Source organism: Tyto alba, unplaced genomic scaffold (genome assembly GCF_018691265.1).
Source record: "Tyto alba isolate M040663 unplaced genomic scaffold, T.alba_DEE_v4.0 Super-Scaffold_40, whole genome shotgun sequence".
Lineage (NCBI taxonomy): Eukaryota > Metazoa > Chordata > Aves > Strigiformes > Tytonidae > Tyto > Tyto alba.
Genome location: NW_024881316.1, coordinates 14,921,251 through 14,938,694, shown reverse-complemented (window position 1 = coordinate 14,938,694; position 17,444 = coordinate 14,921,251). Strand labels below are relative to the sequence as shown.

General features: G+C 37.7%; 1 protein-coding gene across 3 annotated transcripts in view; it reads right to left on the bottom strand.

Moving 5' to 3' along the window:
* LOC104367456 (pleckstrin homology domain interacting protein) overlaps window positions 1–17,444 on the bottom strand; it is a 120,408-nt gene that overhangs the window by 36,413 nt on the left and 66,551 nt on the right. For all 3 annotated transcript variants that reach the window (XM_042802882.1, XM_042802883.1, XM_042802884.1), the window contains exons 17-20: window positions 13,022–13,247; window positions 10,027–10,164; window positions 9,079–9,262; window positions 8,258–8,381 (exon numbers count right to left, since the gene is read on the bottom strand). In XM_042802882.1, coding sequence (XP_042658816.1) covers window positions 8,258–8,381; window positions 9,079–9,262; window positions 10,027–10,164; window positions 13,022–13,247 — 672 coding nt within the window. The remainder of the gene's footprint in view (window positions 1–8,257; window positions 8,382–9,078; window positions 9,263–10,026; window positions 10,165–13,021; window positions 13,248–17,444) is intronic.

The following is a 17,444-nucleotide window of genomic DNA, read 5'->3' as shown; positions in this document are numbered from 1 at the left end:
TCAGTAAATTCTGGAAATAATTTCTTCCCAGATATAATAGAAAATTTTCATCTTTAACTATTAAAACTCTTCATTCTCTACAAGGTATGTATCAGTTGACTACTGATAGGCTGCTAAGAGATTGTAACAGCTCAAAATTACCCTAAGAACAGCCAGAGAAATCTTACAGAGAACTCCAGAGCGTGTTATTTTGCAACTTACGGGTCAGATCTGCTAGAAGAGAGACCCATACAGTAACACATCCCTTAGCACACAGAGATGACTGCTAGCAAGTAAAGGCCTTTATAAATGGTACGATGATGCATGGAAGAGGTCAAATGAATGAGTCAGTTGGAAAGAATCTGAGTTGTTATGAAGCTTAGAAGAATGAAATAGGGCTGTAATTAAGAAACGCTTCACACTCCAGCAGGAGATTTGTACCTCCTGTAGAACATACATAATGCAAATACTTGCTCTCAACACAAAGTCTGTAATCTTGTATTACTCCCCAAACTCCATCAAAAATTCAAGAACTACCATCTCAATTTCAAGTTCTGTCTAATTTTTCTGACATGCATATTCGAACTTCAGATTAGCTCAGACCCAATGAAATCATTTCTGGACACATTGCTAGATGCCCCAAAAGGAGGCATATTTCCCCAGTGCTCTCTTTCAACCGTGAAGGAAACTTCACATATCTATTAGGTGCCGATATGGTTGAAAAAAACCAACAGTCCCAATGATGAAGAAAGCACAACCAAAGCAAACCACAGGAAGTTACTAATATTATCAGAGCCTTTTAGTAGGGCAGACTGCTTGTACCTATTCCTCTTGGATTTTTTTCTTTTATAGGAAAGAGAAGATCTTTCCTGTCATGAATGATGGAAGTTGGTTCATGAGGTTAAATTTTCTTGTTGAATGAAAAATAAAGAAAACACTTCTTGGTGAAAACTGTACTAAAACTTGACTAAGCAGCAGTAGCTAAGATTTGGTTTTCCTTAAAATGTGGAACCCTGGTAGCAAGAGCTTTTCTCCTACCCTCCCTATTAGAGGACACATGCTTCTACCGGCATGACTGCAACAGTTCAGCAGTGCAGGCCAGCACGCTGACCTGTCCAACTGCATTACTGTTTTCAACAAAGCACACGGGACCAACACAAACTGCTCTACTCTCTGTTCAGTGAGTACTGTGTTTCTGTTCTCTCCAGTGAATTCAAGTTGGGGAAGCTACTACTGACAGCACAGCTACCAGAAACACTTTTAATTGGACTGCTCAGCAATCAGCATATTAACATTGCCCAAAACTTTTGAGACCTGGGGCATTCCTTCCTCTGGATTCAAACTGGCAGCACATGCCAGATCTCCTCAAGCTGCTCTGACCTGACCCAGAATAGCTCTGAGGCAGCCCTAAGACTAGGGGCTGAGCCTGTCACACAGTCTTCAGTCTCTCAGCCTTCTGGGGCTGCTCACTTCTCGTCAAGCTCTCACGATTCATTGCTGAAGTGGAGGTCACAAAAGTCAGTGTCACTACAACTTGCTTCTACTACTGAATCGTGACTTTTTTTTATAAAGCCCATCCGCCTCTTCGCATCATGGAACATGGAATGAGGAAGCATGGACAACAGAATGGAATCACATAAACCCAAGGAAACGAATTAGTCAAGTATCCTTTACAATAATGAGGACATATTTTGCAGAAGGTACATTACAGCCTGACTATAATGCTGATGTCTTCTCTCTAGAAACAGAAGTCCTAAAAATTTACATCCCCATTTCTATTCAGGGGTGAGATTTCTCAAACAGTTATTAAAAATACAGCTTTTCCCTTCTTATACTACAACTACGGAACCTTGGAAAACTGAAGCGCTTTGTATTACTCTGGTTTTAGAAAGAGTTGTTACCTTTTGGCAGTTCAAAGCTTCAGGAAACACCCCCCCCACACCTCAATCATTCCTTCATGGAAGCAAATAACATCACTGTATAAATACTGGGCCATAGTGATGCCAAAGGGTAACAAACTTATTTGGGAAAGATGCAGTGCCAAAACAAGAATGGAGAAAAAAACCCGAAACACTAAGCCACACAAGTAGTTATCCGTAAGTAACAGAATGACAGGAATAACTGACGTTTGAAGGGCCCTCTGGATGTCACCTTGTCCAATCCCACTGCTCAAGCAGGAACCAGAAAAGGGACCATAATGTATGCAATTTTCACATCTTGCCAAAAAATGCATTTTAACATCATTTCTATTCAACAGAGCTTCACCAAAATCTGCTGAGAAGCTGCAGGTCAGGCAGTTCTTTCTTTATTTGGGGGAGGGGTGGGGTTGGGTGCAAAGGTTTGACTAAAAAGATACAAGTATTGCAAGTTTTTTCCTGACAAAATGGAACCTATCACCAACATGTTCAACAAAGACTGAGGTCACACCGCTGATGGTCTTTCCCCTCAATATATATCCTGAATAAAGAGCTTGAAAGTGGACTCTTAACTCTAATAGGAGATTTGGAAACAAAGCCAAGTTAATTTATGGTTTGAGGTTCAATCGTCACTTTCTCTCTCTTGATACACTTTGACGAACAATCACATGTCTGCTGACAAGTATCTTGTTTCATATCCAAGGCTTCCAGTCAGTATCAAAGCACATACATAGTTACATTTGAAATTACAGCTGCTGTCAGAACAGTTTTTCTGTGAAATACAAATGATGGCATTTCCTGTATTTGAGAGGGATAGATACGAACGTGTCACCTGGACGCTGCTGAGGGTCTCTGTAACACCGTTTGTGGAAAACACAGTGGAAACTCAGTGGTGTCCTGACACACTCTGACCACTGCACTCCCCTGTCCTTACGACCCTGATTCCACCGGTAAGCACAGCTTTGCTGCGCGTTCATACACGGCTGCAGCAATTTTGGAAAGCTTTGGCTGTAGCAATTTCAGAGTGTTTCTTCACCCACAGGATCTATTTATCTGAAAATGATTTCTCCTTCCTTAAGACAACAGGAATTAGCCTCTACTAGAAAGTTGAAGAGGGGCAGGGCACAAGCATATGTCCAGTATCAGAAACCCAACATTAAATAGATGCTCACAGCTTCTTTAAGACAAAGAAAGGAAACTTTTTGTCTGCATATGCTTTTCACAACATTACGATTAAAATGTTACGCTGAATAAAATCAATTTGTCAAGTAGCCTGCATAACTGATTTCATTCTTGACTAGATACGCTATTTAAATTCTTCAACCCAACATTTACCTCTGAACTAAAATTTGTCCTTCCTGAATTTCAGTTCTTATTTTTCTGAAGAGGGATACTTTTGCATTAGCAAGGTCATTAATATACACCTTTGTTCAAGTTTAACAATCTTCAATGACCACGAGTTCTTCCCAAATGATAAATACAACAAGTTGCCCAAGCTGTTACTGTATAAAACAGTTTTTATTTCACAGAAATAAAATGTCTGGAAATAAAAACTCCATGTCTGAAGGTCATTTGGTCCAACCCCCCTGCTCAAGCAAGGCCACGCAGAGCCAGCTGCCCCGGATCATGTCCAGAGAGCTTCTGAGTATTGCCAAGGTTGAAGACTCCACAGCCCCTCTGAGCAGCCTGTGCCAGTGCTCAGTCACCCTCACACTGAAGTGCTTCCTTAGGTTCAGGCAACATCTCCTTTGTTTTAGCAGTTTGTGCCCCCCTGCCTCTTCTCCTATCACTTCTTTGGCTAAAGAGCATCCTTCCATATTCTCAGATCTGGATCAGTGCTTGTAATTACTTAGCTTTAACTCTCACCACATCACATACGTGTAAGAAATTAGTGAGAACTGTTCAAAACGCAGTGAAGATAACAGACACTAAATACCAAGTGCTAGTCTCTCAGGTTTTAGATTATTTTCCTCTTAACATCTTGCTGATCTTCCTAGACATAGCGTATAAAAAAAAGTTGAAAAATTACTACTTTTGAGGAACACAACTAAGATACCTTTAGCAAAACAATGCACACATTTCTCCTCGCTGGTTTCTATTAGTTTACAATACAGTCATTTGCACCTGCCACAACCGAGGCCTATGCTCACTTTTGTCCATCCATAACAATTTCCAATCTTAATTCTTTGAAATTTCTGCTTGTAACTTCCACTTAATGGTAATTAGAAATATTTCTATTTTTGTCACTTTTTTTAATAGGACACACACCACATCAACCCTCTAGCATACAGAAATTTCACGCTCTTTAATAATTATTTAAAACACTCTGTAATCCCAGCAGTTTAATAAATACTCTTAATTACATGGACTGGGAACATTTACCTAAACATGTTACTTATCTCACTTCTCATCTTTGGCATGCTCCTGAAAAAAAAAAAGAATTTGAAATACAGTTCCACTTTGAAAATGCAAAAATTCCAATGCCACATTTTACCCTCTGTCATTAAGGCTTTTTATTTGATTTTTTTTTTTTTTTAGAAGTGTTTTTGTTTAATGATAAGAGAAAACTATTCCTCACCAGTGACTCTGCAAGTCAAACTGAGCTCTTCATTCAACATGCAGATCAGTGATACCAAATACCATTTCAGGTCAAAATACCCAAGCTTTTAGGTTCTCCCACACAATTCCATTAATCCCTCAAGCAATCATGTACAAACACTTATCAGTGTGACCTATGTCAAAGAAATGTGGGTTTTCTAACTTTAAATATCAGAGTGTTTCCGTGACTTCTAAGTTGCAGATATTGTTAAAGAAGAAAGGCTGAGCTGTAATTCTGCACTACTTTTAACATACCCTATAGTGACCCTGAACTAAAAATTAGTAATAGGACTTTGGAATCTCCTCAAAAAGTAATTACAGCTGCTTTATGTTTTTCCTTACTGACCTACACTTTAGCTTGCAATCCAAAATGCTAACATTTGTTCCTGCCCTCTTTTTAATTTTACTTCTGTATTTTTGGCTCCTTTCAATTAGAAAGGGAACAGAAGAAAATACTATTTTATCATTGTTACGTGAAAAGAACTGATAGATTTCAAAAGTTGATACGAAAATTAATATTTCCTACTGGTATGAATACAACTGAACTTGCATATGAGGACAATGTTTTAATACAAGTCCTGTTTACCCTGTTCTCAGACCAGCTGACAGTACTGTAGAATGACACACTTTCTAGAATTCTAGACACTGTAATACTTAGGTCTACAGATCACTAGAAGAAGTTTTCACCAGTATTTTGTTTGAGGTATTCCCCATCTCCTCTAGATTATAAATTCTCTCATTAAACCCTTAGGAATTCACTACGCAACACCAGAGGACTGCAGTCTCACAACACTACTGTAATATAAATTGCAAATTATCAGTATCAAAATGTACTGCATGCACTCAAGGAACATTTACACAGTACTTTCCCGTTCTATCTTCAACCTAACACAGCTTGTATTTAAAGCCACACAGTCACTGTAAGGAACAGCAACGTAAGAGCTTCTATATTAAGTTACTTATTTCTATTTAAAACACCCCTAAAAATATCACACAACAGTTTTTGGAGTGCAGTCAGTCTTGCTGCTCTTCTCAGGTGTTTAATTTGAATTTATTACAGACTCTACGGAAGATGAAAATTGCAAGTCACCATTCCTATTGCCAGACACTACTGAGCAGAAGTGTTGCTCATGCCAGCCATAAGCAACAATGAAAATCACTAAAATCTGAGCAGTTTATTTAACTGGGAGACTCAACCATTTGGGATCAAGCCCCTTTTCTTCTTGCAGATTTGCTTATTTAAAGCCCATCTGACACCTACTCATTTCTGAATCCCTAAGATTTAACTCAAGGGATTTGAATTAGTGTACTTAACAACCCAAGTCCTCCAAAGAGAGACACATTTAATGAAGAATAAACTATGGAAGAATACAAGGTTTCTCTCCCAACATGCCATTAAAAAAGTGTCCTGCAGGGTCTAAGAAGGATTTATTTAAATATTCTGAAAGTGTTACTGATTTCAGCAATAATTTCTGTATGGAAAATTTACTGACATACACAAGTGCAGAGACCATGACTGTTTATTTTTTGCTGCATTTCCTCAGGACGAAGGTGGGAAGTGACTAAAGGATTTACCAAGTTATCGCTCCCTCACATTTTGGACATCAGAATTCAGAATGCAAACCCTCCAGGGACCAAGATAAATGAAGGAAACGTTCTTCTTTTGGTAAATATGTGAAACTGAAGAAAGGTTTTCCTAAACTAGCTTTTGCTCTGAAGGATTTTAAGGGCATAAATATCCACAATGAAAACATGGGGCTCAAAAGGATCCAGTGCTACCTCTCAAGCTTGGAGACTAAAAGATTTCTCCTCTGAGAAAAGATTTTTAAAAACTTCCATAGTAAGTTTCTTTGTTTCAAAGATGTAATAGAAGTAATTGCTGAAACCAAAATTATGGACCAACTAGCTTACTCTGCTATTTTTATGTCCTAGTGATACTTTAGGAAAACTGTAACCCAATTAGAAATTTAAAGGTAAGTTGCTAGGAATTCACATTATGAGGAAGGATCTTTTGACTAGGCTGTAGTTGGAAAAAAAAAAAAAACAACCAAACCCTTGAGCAGAGCAATCATTTAATTATACAAAAAGAAAGTCTATAATTCAGCACCAAAATATATCTCCTCAAGACAAGAAATAACTTTGTTAAAACTTGAATTTGTGAGGCCCATTTTCTATTATTTCAGAGAGAAAAATAGGAGTTACCAAGATTTCTTTTGTCCTGGTATTTCTTTAACGGGCCCTGTCACAGGCACCTACAAAACCATAAGCTGCATAGAGCTTCTTCCCTCTATGTACAAAAAGTGTAGTTACACTGAAAAAAATTTGTTTGCTTTATGTTGGGCAAGCACACTTAATGCTGGTGACTGCAGCATTGAAACTAGCGTATTGGTACTATTTCTTAAGAGAGCAATGCATACAATTTTAATACAAGAAAGAAATTGAAGAAAAATTTAATAAAACTAAGAAATTTAATACAGAAATAAAAAATTATTAAGGGACTGTTTGGGGCTGGAGGAGGATTCATCTCCTTTTGAAAGCTTTCCTTTGGTTGAGTATGAAAAAAGAAGCAAACCTGAACACCCAAATTTAGTATCAGGTAGAAACTTCCCCATCTCAAATTTACTGACCGTTGCATATAAAATTACTTCTTCATTATTTAAAAATACAGAAGCACTACTAGGCATCTGAAATGTACTTTTTTTTTACATTGCCTTCAATCTCAGTCCCTCTGTCCCCAAGAAAGTGAATAATAAACAGCACAGGCAATAAGCATGGTACTCTGATAAAGTTAAGGGCTGCACTGTCTTTTGTGTACTTGTCCTTAATATTTCATTTGTTTATTTTTTCACCTTGAACCCCATAAGCGATTTTTACTTTTCAATGGACAAACTGCTGAGGGCCTGCATTCTACAAAGTTTTCGATTAAGGGTGAAACAGTCTCATCGAGAATAAGCATGCTACAAAACCCAAAGCATGGGTTTGCCTTTACAGTTGCTTAACATCTACTTCCTTTATTACAAAATATAGCTGGTTATTTAGCTAGAAAAGCACAGGTAAGCATGAGACACACAGATAAAACTAATTTCTAACAAACGACATGTAATTATTTTTGTAAAGATAGAATATACATTCTTCACAGCTTCTTGCCAGTATAAATGCCTAAGATTAAATTTTTTGCAAGTTATATGAAAACATCAAGCCAGTTATGACAATTTAATTTTTAATACAACCCATTCTCTTCTATTTCATCTATCCTGTTTTCCTCTTTTCTGAAAAATGTACTCCAGCTCTAGCAAAAAGCATAATTTAGAAGTATCCCATACAAAGACACAATATGTTTATTAGAGTACCATGAGAGAAAATAGCCAGTTCTGTGTTTGGACATGTATTTGAACGTGTGAAGGTTAAGAGCTGTGACCTGAGTTTTAATTGAACCTTTCCACAGAACAGTATGTCAAACAGTAGACAACAGCAGCAGGATGTATTGATTAATAGTAACAGACTTCCTACAGCAAATCATGGCCCTAACACCAGATTCGCAGGGCTTCTCACTTAGGGGCTTCTAAGAGCAATCCCCATTTTTTATTCAGAACATAGCAAAATATCAGTAGATACCGGCTTCCTCATTCTGGGGAGGTAAACAAATTCCTGTACCCCTGTTTTTTAAATTTAAAACCTAGAAGACGGAAGTAAATTTATGTTGCCTAACATCTTGAGTTAAATTTTATGCTTCTAACTGCATTAAGGTACAACTGACTATTTACCTTAGAGAAAGTAGGTATTTTGTTCTCTCTTTGAATGTGACTTGTTACATGTTTTCTTTTCTCTTCTGATCGATACACCCTTACTTCTTCTTCTCCCTTTCCTGTTCTCCATTCCTCTTGCCTACTGAAAAATGAAAATTGAGATGTTAACTTTAAAGCAAAATACTACAACTGAGAGAATCTGTTCCAAATCAAGGAATAAATGTTCAACATTTATAGCATTCTTTGAACAATAGTTCTTCTCTTTACAGTCAGAACATGGCTTCAAAAATTACCCTTTCTGAACAAAGTAAGACTTCAACCTTACTTCAAAAAACCTAGAGTAGTTTATGTTTGATCATGACTAGTAGGGTTTTTTAACTTACTGATAGAAGCATTCATCACAAGAGTTAATTACTGAATGAAATAAAGTTCCAGTTTGGAAATCAAAATTCACCTCAACCACCTAATGGATTAGGTCAGCATCCCAGCTGTAAAATGCCATGTAATGGCAGCAACAAATGGAGTTAAAACAAACTGTAATCTTATGCTACAAGTCAGAAAACAATGAGGCAGCTAGATCCCACTGCATATACAGGTTAAATTATTCTGTCATTTGTTAAATTGTCAAATTTTATTCGCAATACTTCTATAATGCCAAGATTTTTCAAGTGATAAGCAAATGACTGATTTCAAACTGAAATTGATTTTATAAGAAATACGAGACCACAAAATAAATAGCTACCACACATATAGTTCTACTGACTATGTGAATTTCGAAACTGTTCAATTTACTCAAGTGTACCAAACTAAAATTCACTGCAAACTTGGCCTGTGTTTACCTGGCCACACCAGAAGACAGTTCAGGCACTACAACCCTTCGACTCCAAGCCACAAGGTCCCGCTCCGTGGCTATTTCACTCCTTGGTGCATTGCTATGCATCTGACGCACACCTTCAATTTGTCCACTACGTCTTAATCCTATATTTGGTGGTGAATGTACTTCTGAGGTAGAACTAACAGACCCTAAAAAGTCAGAAAGTGATAGCTGTACTTAATCTGAAATTCTAAGGGAATCATTTAAAAAGAAAAACACAAAATGAAAGGAAAATAAATTTACTTATCTATTACTTCCAAAGAAATAAAATATTAACTGACTATAACTATTTCAGCAATTTCTATAGTCACCACAACACACACACACTTAAACAACTGCTGGGCTACTATACTGTATAAAAATTCATTTTGAAAAGAAGCAGATGTATCAACAATCTGAAGTGAAGCAAAAGTTTCATTGGTTTGCTCTTCTTTAAAAATGCTTTTGAAAACATTTATGCAAAGCTGACTATTGCTACTGCACTCTAGATCTGTATCATAAAACGGTGAGCTATCTCAATGAATCAGTGTATTCCTTAAACAGTCTTCTACCTTCAAAAAAATGAAGCCACAACACTTGAAATCATTAGGAATCCAAACTGTAAAATTTACAGACAAATTGAAATGGTCAAAGATTAAAAAAAAACAAATGAAAGCTACACGCGCATGAAAGATCCTTCAAACACCTACACTGTAGCAAAATTTCAAAATTTTTCCACATGCATACTCAAACAAGCTATTCTTGCTTACTCAGGTGGATTACCAGCCATGATTTTTGAAGTGCTGAAAACTACTGTGTAATCTAGCACAAGACACCAAAACACAGAACAGCCGTACTAAGAAACAAGCAGCCCCTTTCTCTTTTCTCCCTCCTATTTTCTTATTGAGACAACACCCGTCCCCCAGTGATTTACCTCTGCTTATCCGGCTGGTACTACTGGTTCCTGCCTCCCCAGAACGCCTCTGGTCCTGCTCTTGCTGAAGTCTTTGAATCATGCTATCCAGTGGACTAACTTCTTGATTTGCTTGTTGACTAAGAACTTGGTTCAATCCTGTGAAGTAAAATATAAAAGAGAACAACACACAAATGTCGATTTGAAGAACCAAGTGTTATAAACAGCTCATTAAACTTAGTTTTGAAACTGACAAGTACAGTATATAACCACATGTGTAAATATGGGCTAATGTGTATTTCTGCAACAGCCATTTCTTAAACAGGACAACTTTTTTCCTAATATATTGAGAGCACTGTTTTTCTGGAGTAGGGTCAAGATGATCACATGCCATGCCTAATAAAAGTGTAAATTTGATCAAGTGCCAGCAAGTCACAGAAGCTTAACACAACTGTTGTCAGCTCAGTCAATATAAATTGTTCAAACGCATACTTAGGCTGCTCAAATGCATTATAAAACACTTTATACTAAGCTTCAATGAGAGAACTACATCAAAAAGGTCTAACTGAAATAGAAAAGAATTATCTATACTGGAGAACACCAAGCAGTAAAAATGCTTGACTGAGCCCCACATAGGCATAATGATGGCAGAGTTTAAGTAATGCTGATTTTCTTCCACGTGTACAACAGCTGAGAAACCTCCTTTTGGGTAAGTCTTTTGACTAAATGACAGGAAATAGTTCTCACAGAAGTGATTACAAGATGATAATACTGTTTCTGTGCAGGAAGCAAGGTACACAGCATATATGACACAGAGCCTCTTTTTGCACTCACAATGGTCACAAAACAACTCAGGAGGTATGGAGAAAAAGACATGGGTTACAGTACTGATCTGAAAAGGAAGTCAGATACCCCCACCACACGGCATAGTGAGATGGTGGAGTGGTGGGAATCTCTGGTCAAGAGAAGCAGAACTTGCAAAACTTTGTAATGAGAGATGACAATGTTCATCAAGTAACAAGCTACAGAAATTGTTTTTCCAGCATGATTCCAAAGAGATATCATAATATGAACTGCACTTTGCAAGATCAAAGACCAGATATTACAGTAATTGTGCTATGAAACGAAGAGCTTTCGTTATGTGGCTAGACAGAAGCAGCCATCTCTTTATAAATGATGGTATGCAGAAAGAACAAATATTTCAGATAACGCTCTCAGGGTTTCAAGGTTATTATGGTTGAAGTCAACTTCCCTAAGGCAGCAGAAGCTTGGACTCATGAAATGAACTCTGGTATAACCACTGCTGGATATTTTCTGACTCTTGTAGTAAAATAACCAGACTGATTTGGTTATCTCATGAGCAGACATAGTATCTACCGCAAACAATGGGAAATACTACTAACCCAAGAATTATCTTAAATAAGGAAACTGCTACCTAAACAAAATGAATGGGTTTTATGTATCTGGCTTGTAAGATTTTGCCTTGGCAAGTAACAGCAAGTTTTTTTAAAAAAATGAAATAATCAAGACACTGTTATATATTTGATTTTTTTCAAAACATCTGGTTTAAAGAAGCTTCACATACAGCTAAGCAGTAAATCAAGCATGACTATCTGAATTCCCCCTACTCCTGCAGAAAAACTGACAAGAAATAAACTGTCAGTGCTCTGAAGGAGATCCATCAAATCTCACAATAGAGTTTCAGAAGGTAACGGAGCTTCCTTAGTAGAAGGGAATGTATAAAATACACACACACAGTTTAGGTCTGCCTAAGACTGCTTATTACTACTAAACTGTAAAGAGGTGGAAAAATGTCTTCTGTCTCTCCATAATCTATCTGCCTCTCTGTCAGCCTGGCTGATGGCTTCCTGCTACTAAACAAAATGCTACAGACATCACCTTCCTATAGGCACTCATGTGTCATGGTGCCACACCATTAAATTTAATATTGTTGCGTCTGTGTGCAGAATCTGACTTGTTTCAAGATACTGTACTAGAGAAGGTGCCCAGGACGTTGAAAATGTGGAGAATTTCAGAACATCATGAATCCATGCTGTAACTGTAACAATTATGTAAAATTGCATCTTTCCTTTGAAATATAATTTAGCTTCAAAGTCACTAGCTAAAAATTTAGAGATAAAACATGGCATACATTCACCAGAAAGGATTTTTTCCTTCTTACAGTTGCTTCTCAGGTATCGCTTCTTCCAATAATTTTGGAGGAAATATGGAAATGCTCCTTTTAAAATTATTATTTAAGTATTCAGTGGCTTATAATCCTCAGGCCTACAAATGAGGATAAAGATATCTTTTGGTAGTAACCCTACCTGTTAACCTTCCTGGCATATCTGACACACCACAGGCTTAGTATGGTGTACATATAAGCCACTACTTACAGGCACAGTCAAGTTCTCCTGTCTTTTCAAGAATATCCAAATACCTAACAATTCGTATCTTGAAAACATTTAAAGATACTTTCACCAGTCACTGTCGTGCATGGTGAATACAACTTTTGAGGAACTTCCTACATTTTGTATCCTTAAGTCTTCAGAGTGCTCTAATCAAACCATCAAAGCTTAAGCAGAATGACTGCATTCATCTAAAGAGGAAGAGAATTTTGCATGTTTCACATGTCCTCTCATTTTTCTCTTCTTGTAGGTGTTACTTATTCCAACTGATCTGTGGAAGATCAGTCCGTTTCCTAGGTTTTCTGAAGCAGGAAAGCTTACCCAAAGACATCAAATGAAAGCTTACTCAGCATCATATACTGTTCCAATGATGAAATGAGCTACGAGCTAACTGGAGTTGTGCCACCAACTAGTACTGACTTTATCGATGACAATACTGTAAGTGAAATTGTCACAAGCAATCAGTGCCAAGGACATTGCAATTCTTCCACACTGCATGAACTACTATGCCCGGAAATGAAGAAAAAAGGATGAAGTAAAAGGAAAAGTGTAGAATACTTAGAGGTAACTAGATAGGCTACTGTGTAGTGAAGTGAAATTTTCCATACCTGAAGATGTCACTCCCATCTGAGGAATAAGCTGTTCCTCCCTGCAGTTCTCACGACCAGGAACTAGTCTTTGATACCTTGCAGGATGAGGGTTGCCATCCACATCAACCAAAAATGGGGGAGGCATAAGGTGTGGAGCCTGCTGTGTCTGTTCATCCAGGACAAAGTTGTTGGCATCACGGATAAGGGGCCGATAATCACTATGAAAGAACATCTGATCTGCTATCTGTAAACAAAGTCATTTTGTAATTTTTTTAAAGAACCTATTAAAAAAGCATACAGAAGATAACTGCCAAAAGTATTTTTAACAATGTTACTTGTGGTTACTTTCCCAAAAACAAGGTTATAAGCTGATCCATTTATCTCAGTTTAAAAGGGAAAATTTACTGACTCCAAGATTTTTTTCTTTTCCCCGGCACTCCTTTTCAATATTACAGTGCAAGGAGAATGTTTGAGGCTGCAAAGTATTTAAAGAACAAGGGAATGGGGCAGTACCTAACTGCTTGAAGACATCTGACCAAACACAGCATGGATGTATTAAATAATTTACAAATTTTCTTCTATACTCTGAATATATTAATATATATTCTGGTAACGAAAACTACGTCACAGACTTAGGAGCTACGGTGTAAGAAAAAGAGGAATAGAGAAATATTTATCACATCAGGTCATTGCCAAATATTTCAACACCAGCAGCCAAACATATATATTCCTAGTATAATGCTAGTTATGTGGAAAAGTTCCAGTAGATAAAATAAATCTGATCTACAGTTGAATTCTTCAGGCTCAAAGTCTTCTTTTTCATATCAGTCCACCTGCTCATAATTTATTCTGGATGATCTTCCACAGACACCCGAGACCAAGGAATTCTTTTGTCCATACACTATGCAAAAAGGCTTACGTTCCATCCCTCTCTGGCACGTTTATCTCAGTATTGTGCAATCAGAAAGAAACTGAACCACAAGGAGAAAAGAGAAAGAGAACAGGCTGACGTGTTTACTATGACACTACCTCCTGGCAAGCAAATCCCTTGGTGCCTCCTGTATTCAGTTTAACTTTGAACAAGTAAAAATAAAAAGCGTAAAAACATCATTCACACAAATGAGATTTCCAGTGCAGTATGAAAATGACTAACAATTGACCCAAGGCACAGAGATCTCCAAAATATCTTGTCTTAGGTGTTAAAGACAGATATTTGCACACAGACAAGATGAATGCCTAAGTTGTTGTAGAATATACTCTGATTTCTGAAAAGCATGATCTATCACGACCAATCCATAACATAGTTTCCAGTAACTTGTTATGTAGAAATCAATAAGGCAGAAGTTATAGCATCTATGCAGAGCTCTGGTCTCTCAATGACAACGGGCTCTTGTCCCAGATGTGAGAAGACCAGGAAGGAAAGATGTTGACAAACACCTGTCACTTACAACATCAGAAAGTGCCTACATGCATCCACATGAGATGGATAAAAAAAATAAAAACCATGAATCACGGAATCTAGACCCCTGAAAAATTCAGAAAAGTACCAGGAAGAAATTGTTAAGATGCATGGAAAGATGCAATGGCAAAGAATTTACTTCAGGGATTCAAAAGGTTACCCTTACAAAGTGTGTATGGATAAGGGGACATCCCACTGCAGTAAGAAGCCCTAGCTAAATGAAGTCTTGTTGCCAGATTCTCTGTTAACTTAACAGAGGCTGAGTAAGAAAGATACAAGTACCTTCATGTATCTGACAAAATCGAAGCCTGCTTAACAACTTTGTTCCTTCAGCTCATATTGCTCAATAGGATAAAGATATAGGTCCTCTAGGAGCTGTTATGATTCTCCCCAGGATCATAATAGTAGAGTATTCAGTACTTTCACTTAGCGTAAATTTTCCTATTAAATAAGTACTTTCCACACTGAGAAAGAAGAGATTTCAATTGCATGATCATACAGACCGTGAGTTTTCATGTGCCGTGATTTGGCTGTACAGTGTTGTCTGCATCCCAGGTTTTGTAAGCAAATGGAAAATATAAAAAGCCTTCCTTAGATTCAGTGACCTCTACCAGAATAGTCTCCAGTGCAAGATCATGAAGGACTTCTTTTCCATTACCTTTCTGTGTACTCTGTACTGCAGTCAAGTATTGTAGAGAGAGTAGACAACAATTTTCTACTCCACAAGGTAAGAATGGCATTTCATGGAGAACCTGGGCTCAGATCAATTCTCAGGTAGAACACTGGAATGTCCCTATGGGAACCCAGAGCAATAATCTTAGGCTATTCCAAGTCCTGAGAAAAATCAGAAGAATTAGAACGTTGCAGAGAAGCTTAAACGTTCAGCAACCAACCAGCTAAAACTACTATCAAACAGACCTATTTCTTGATATACTATTATAGATCAAATTCATGACAGTAAGAAGATGCTATACCACCATTAGGATATATGAGTCCCCTGTACATATGACTTCACAAACTCAGCTTGAGTTTGAACAAGAAAGCTTTCCACAAGGTCTGAGCTCTACAAATAGACTTTCCTTCAGCAGCTACACTACAGATGCTCAGTTTCTCCAAATGGGCACACCTATACAAATGTAAAGAGATTTTCCCCACACAGGAACTGTCAACCTGCAACAAAGAACTGTGGTTTGGGCAGTCTACAGGAACAAGAGCCTTACAAAGCTCAGAGAGATCTAGTCCAATCTAAGATTTAAAATCAGCAGAAATGTTCCTTATGCTTTAGGACAGTTAGGCGTTCCTGGACAAGTTTCCACATAGGCAAGGACTTCTGAAGTACACGCGCTCCGTTGCCAGTGACCTCAGCTCATCTTTGATGGTCTTCACATACTCAAAAATCTCAGCTGAGATTGGCTCAAGGTTCCCTTAATTGGGTCAAATAACAAAGGAGCCCCAAACATATTCCTTTTTCCCCCACCAAAGAGTGACTCCACAAAACCATGTATCATCAAAAAAGAAAAAGAAAAAATGAAAACAAACCAAAACCACCCCATCGCCTTCACTGTGGCCACAATCACACTGGGGGGAAAAAAGCCTGGACAGTGGTTCCGGTCAACTAGGGAACACAATACTATCTGAACATAACATGAAAAAACATACATGTGGAAAACCAAGAGCTTGCTCTCTCAGTAGAGCTAACACTATCTCAGCAATAACCACGGTCTTAAGCACAACTCACAAATGCGTGAACACAGGACAGGCTACGAAACAAATTTCTTCTGTAAAAATCGTTCCCCAAGACAGATGGAAACCACTTCAAAGCCAAAAAAAATGCAGGTTCTACCAGAGCATAATCTCACAAGATGTCTGAAAGAAACTCAAGTGTCTGAGGGAGGTGAGGACAGAAAAAAGAACACCTAATCTCCAGCACCTGCCCATCCGTAGTTACACCTTTCCATAAATCAGGTCAGACAAGGATAAAAGAGATGGATCCAGTAAAGAAAGAGATCAGAAACTTCCAATCTAAGTTTTCTGAGAGTTGAAGACTGAGATTATAGAAGTAACAAATGTAAGTCTTATTTGCTCCCATTTCTTCTATGGTCAGGAATGCCAAGATGACTACTGGCACAGCAACGGCTGGAGAGGATCATTTTAAATCATGAAATAAGTGAAAAATTTTAAACATAATCTTTTCTCAGAGGCTGCAGCAAAAACCCCAAGAGAACAAAGGGTCTGTAGAATTCAAGAAGTGAAAAGCAATTGTTTTCATTCTTCCAACAGATCTAATCCCTCACAAGGCAAATTTTCAAATGTCAGTGTGAAGGAAAGTCCCGGTCTATCACAGCAAAGACAAAAAGGCTCTGTGTTTCAATTTCATTTCCAACGTTTCTGAGTAGCAAAGGACTATATACTTCCAAAATGATTGAAGAGAAAAACAAACCTGGAACAATTCAATGACATGGTGAGAAAAATGTTTCTATTACAACAGGCTTTAAAGTTCGGAAGAATAAGAATACTGGAAGACAAAGACCTTGAAAATGATCTGATAATCCTTGTTTTCCTTGCTTGTGGTGTCTCTGCTCATTTATTTTCTTTGGGATGGAAGGGGAGATGCACAGCTAGCAATAGCTGAGGAATGGCAACAGTAGCCAAGTACTGAGTACTTCAAATCACAGTTGAAACACAAGGAATAAAAAATTTAAAAAAAAAAAAAATCCCCAAAACGCAAATGCTGCTGTAACTAGCATCAAAGTAAGAGCTCGAAGACTACAGAAAGAAATGCAGTGGCTTGCAAGACAAAGATTAGAATTCCTTTTGTTCTCCCTCCTTCAGGCTGCTCTGCATTGCTGTTTGCCAAAATGCTTTCAAGGCCAGCCTGAATCCAAAGATACAAAGCAGAAGGCAAGGTTCAGAAGCCAGCAGTTCACCAACAACCTTCAAGAATCAGCAATCAGAAGCAGAGATGAAAATTCTGGAGCAGGT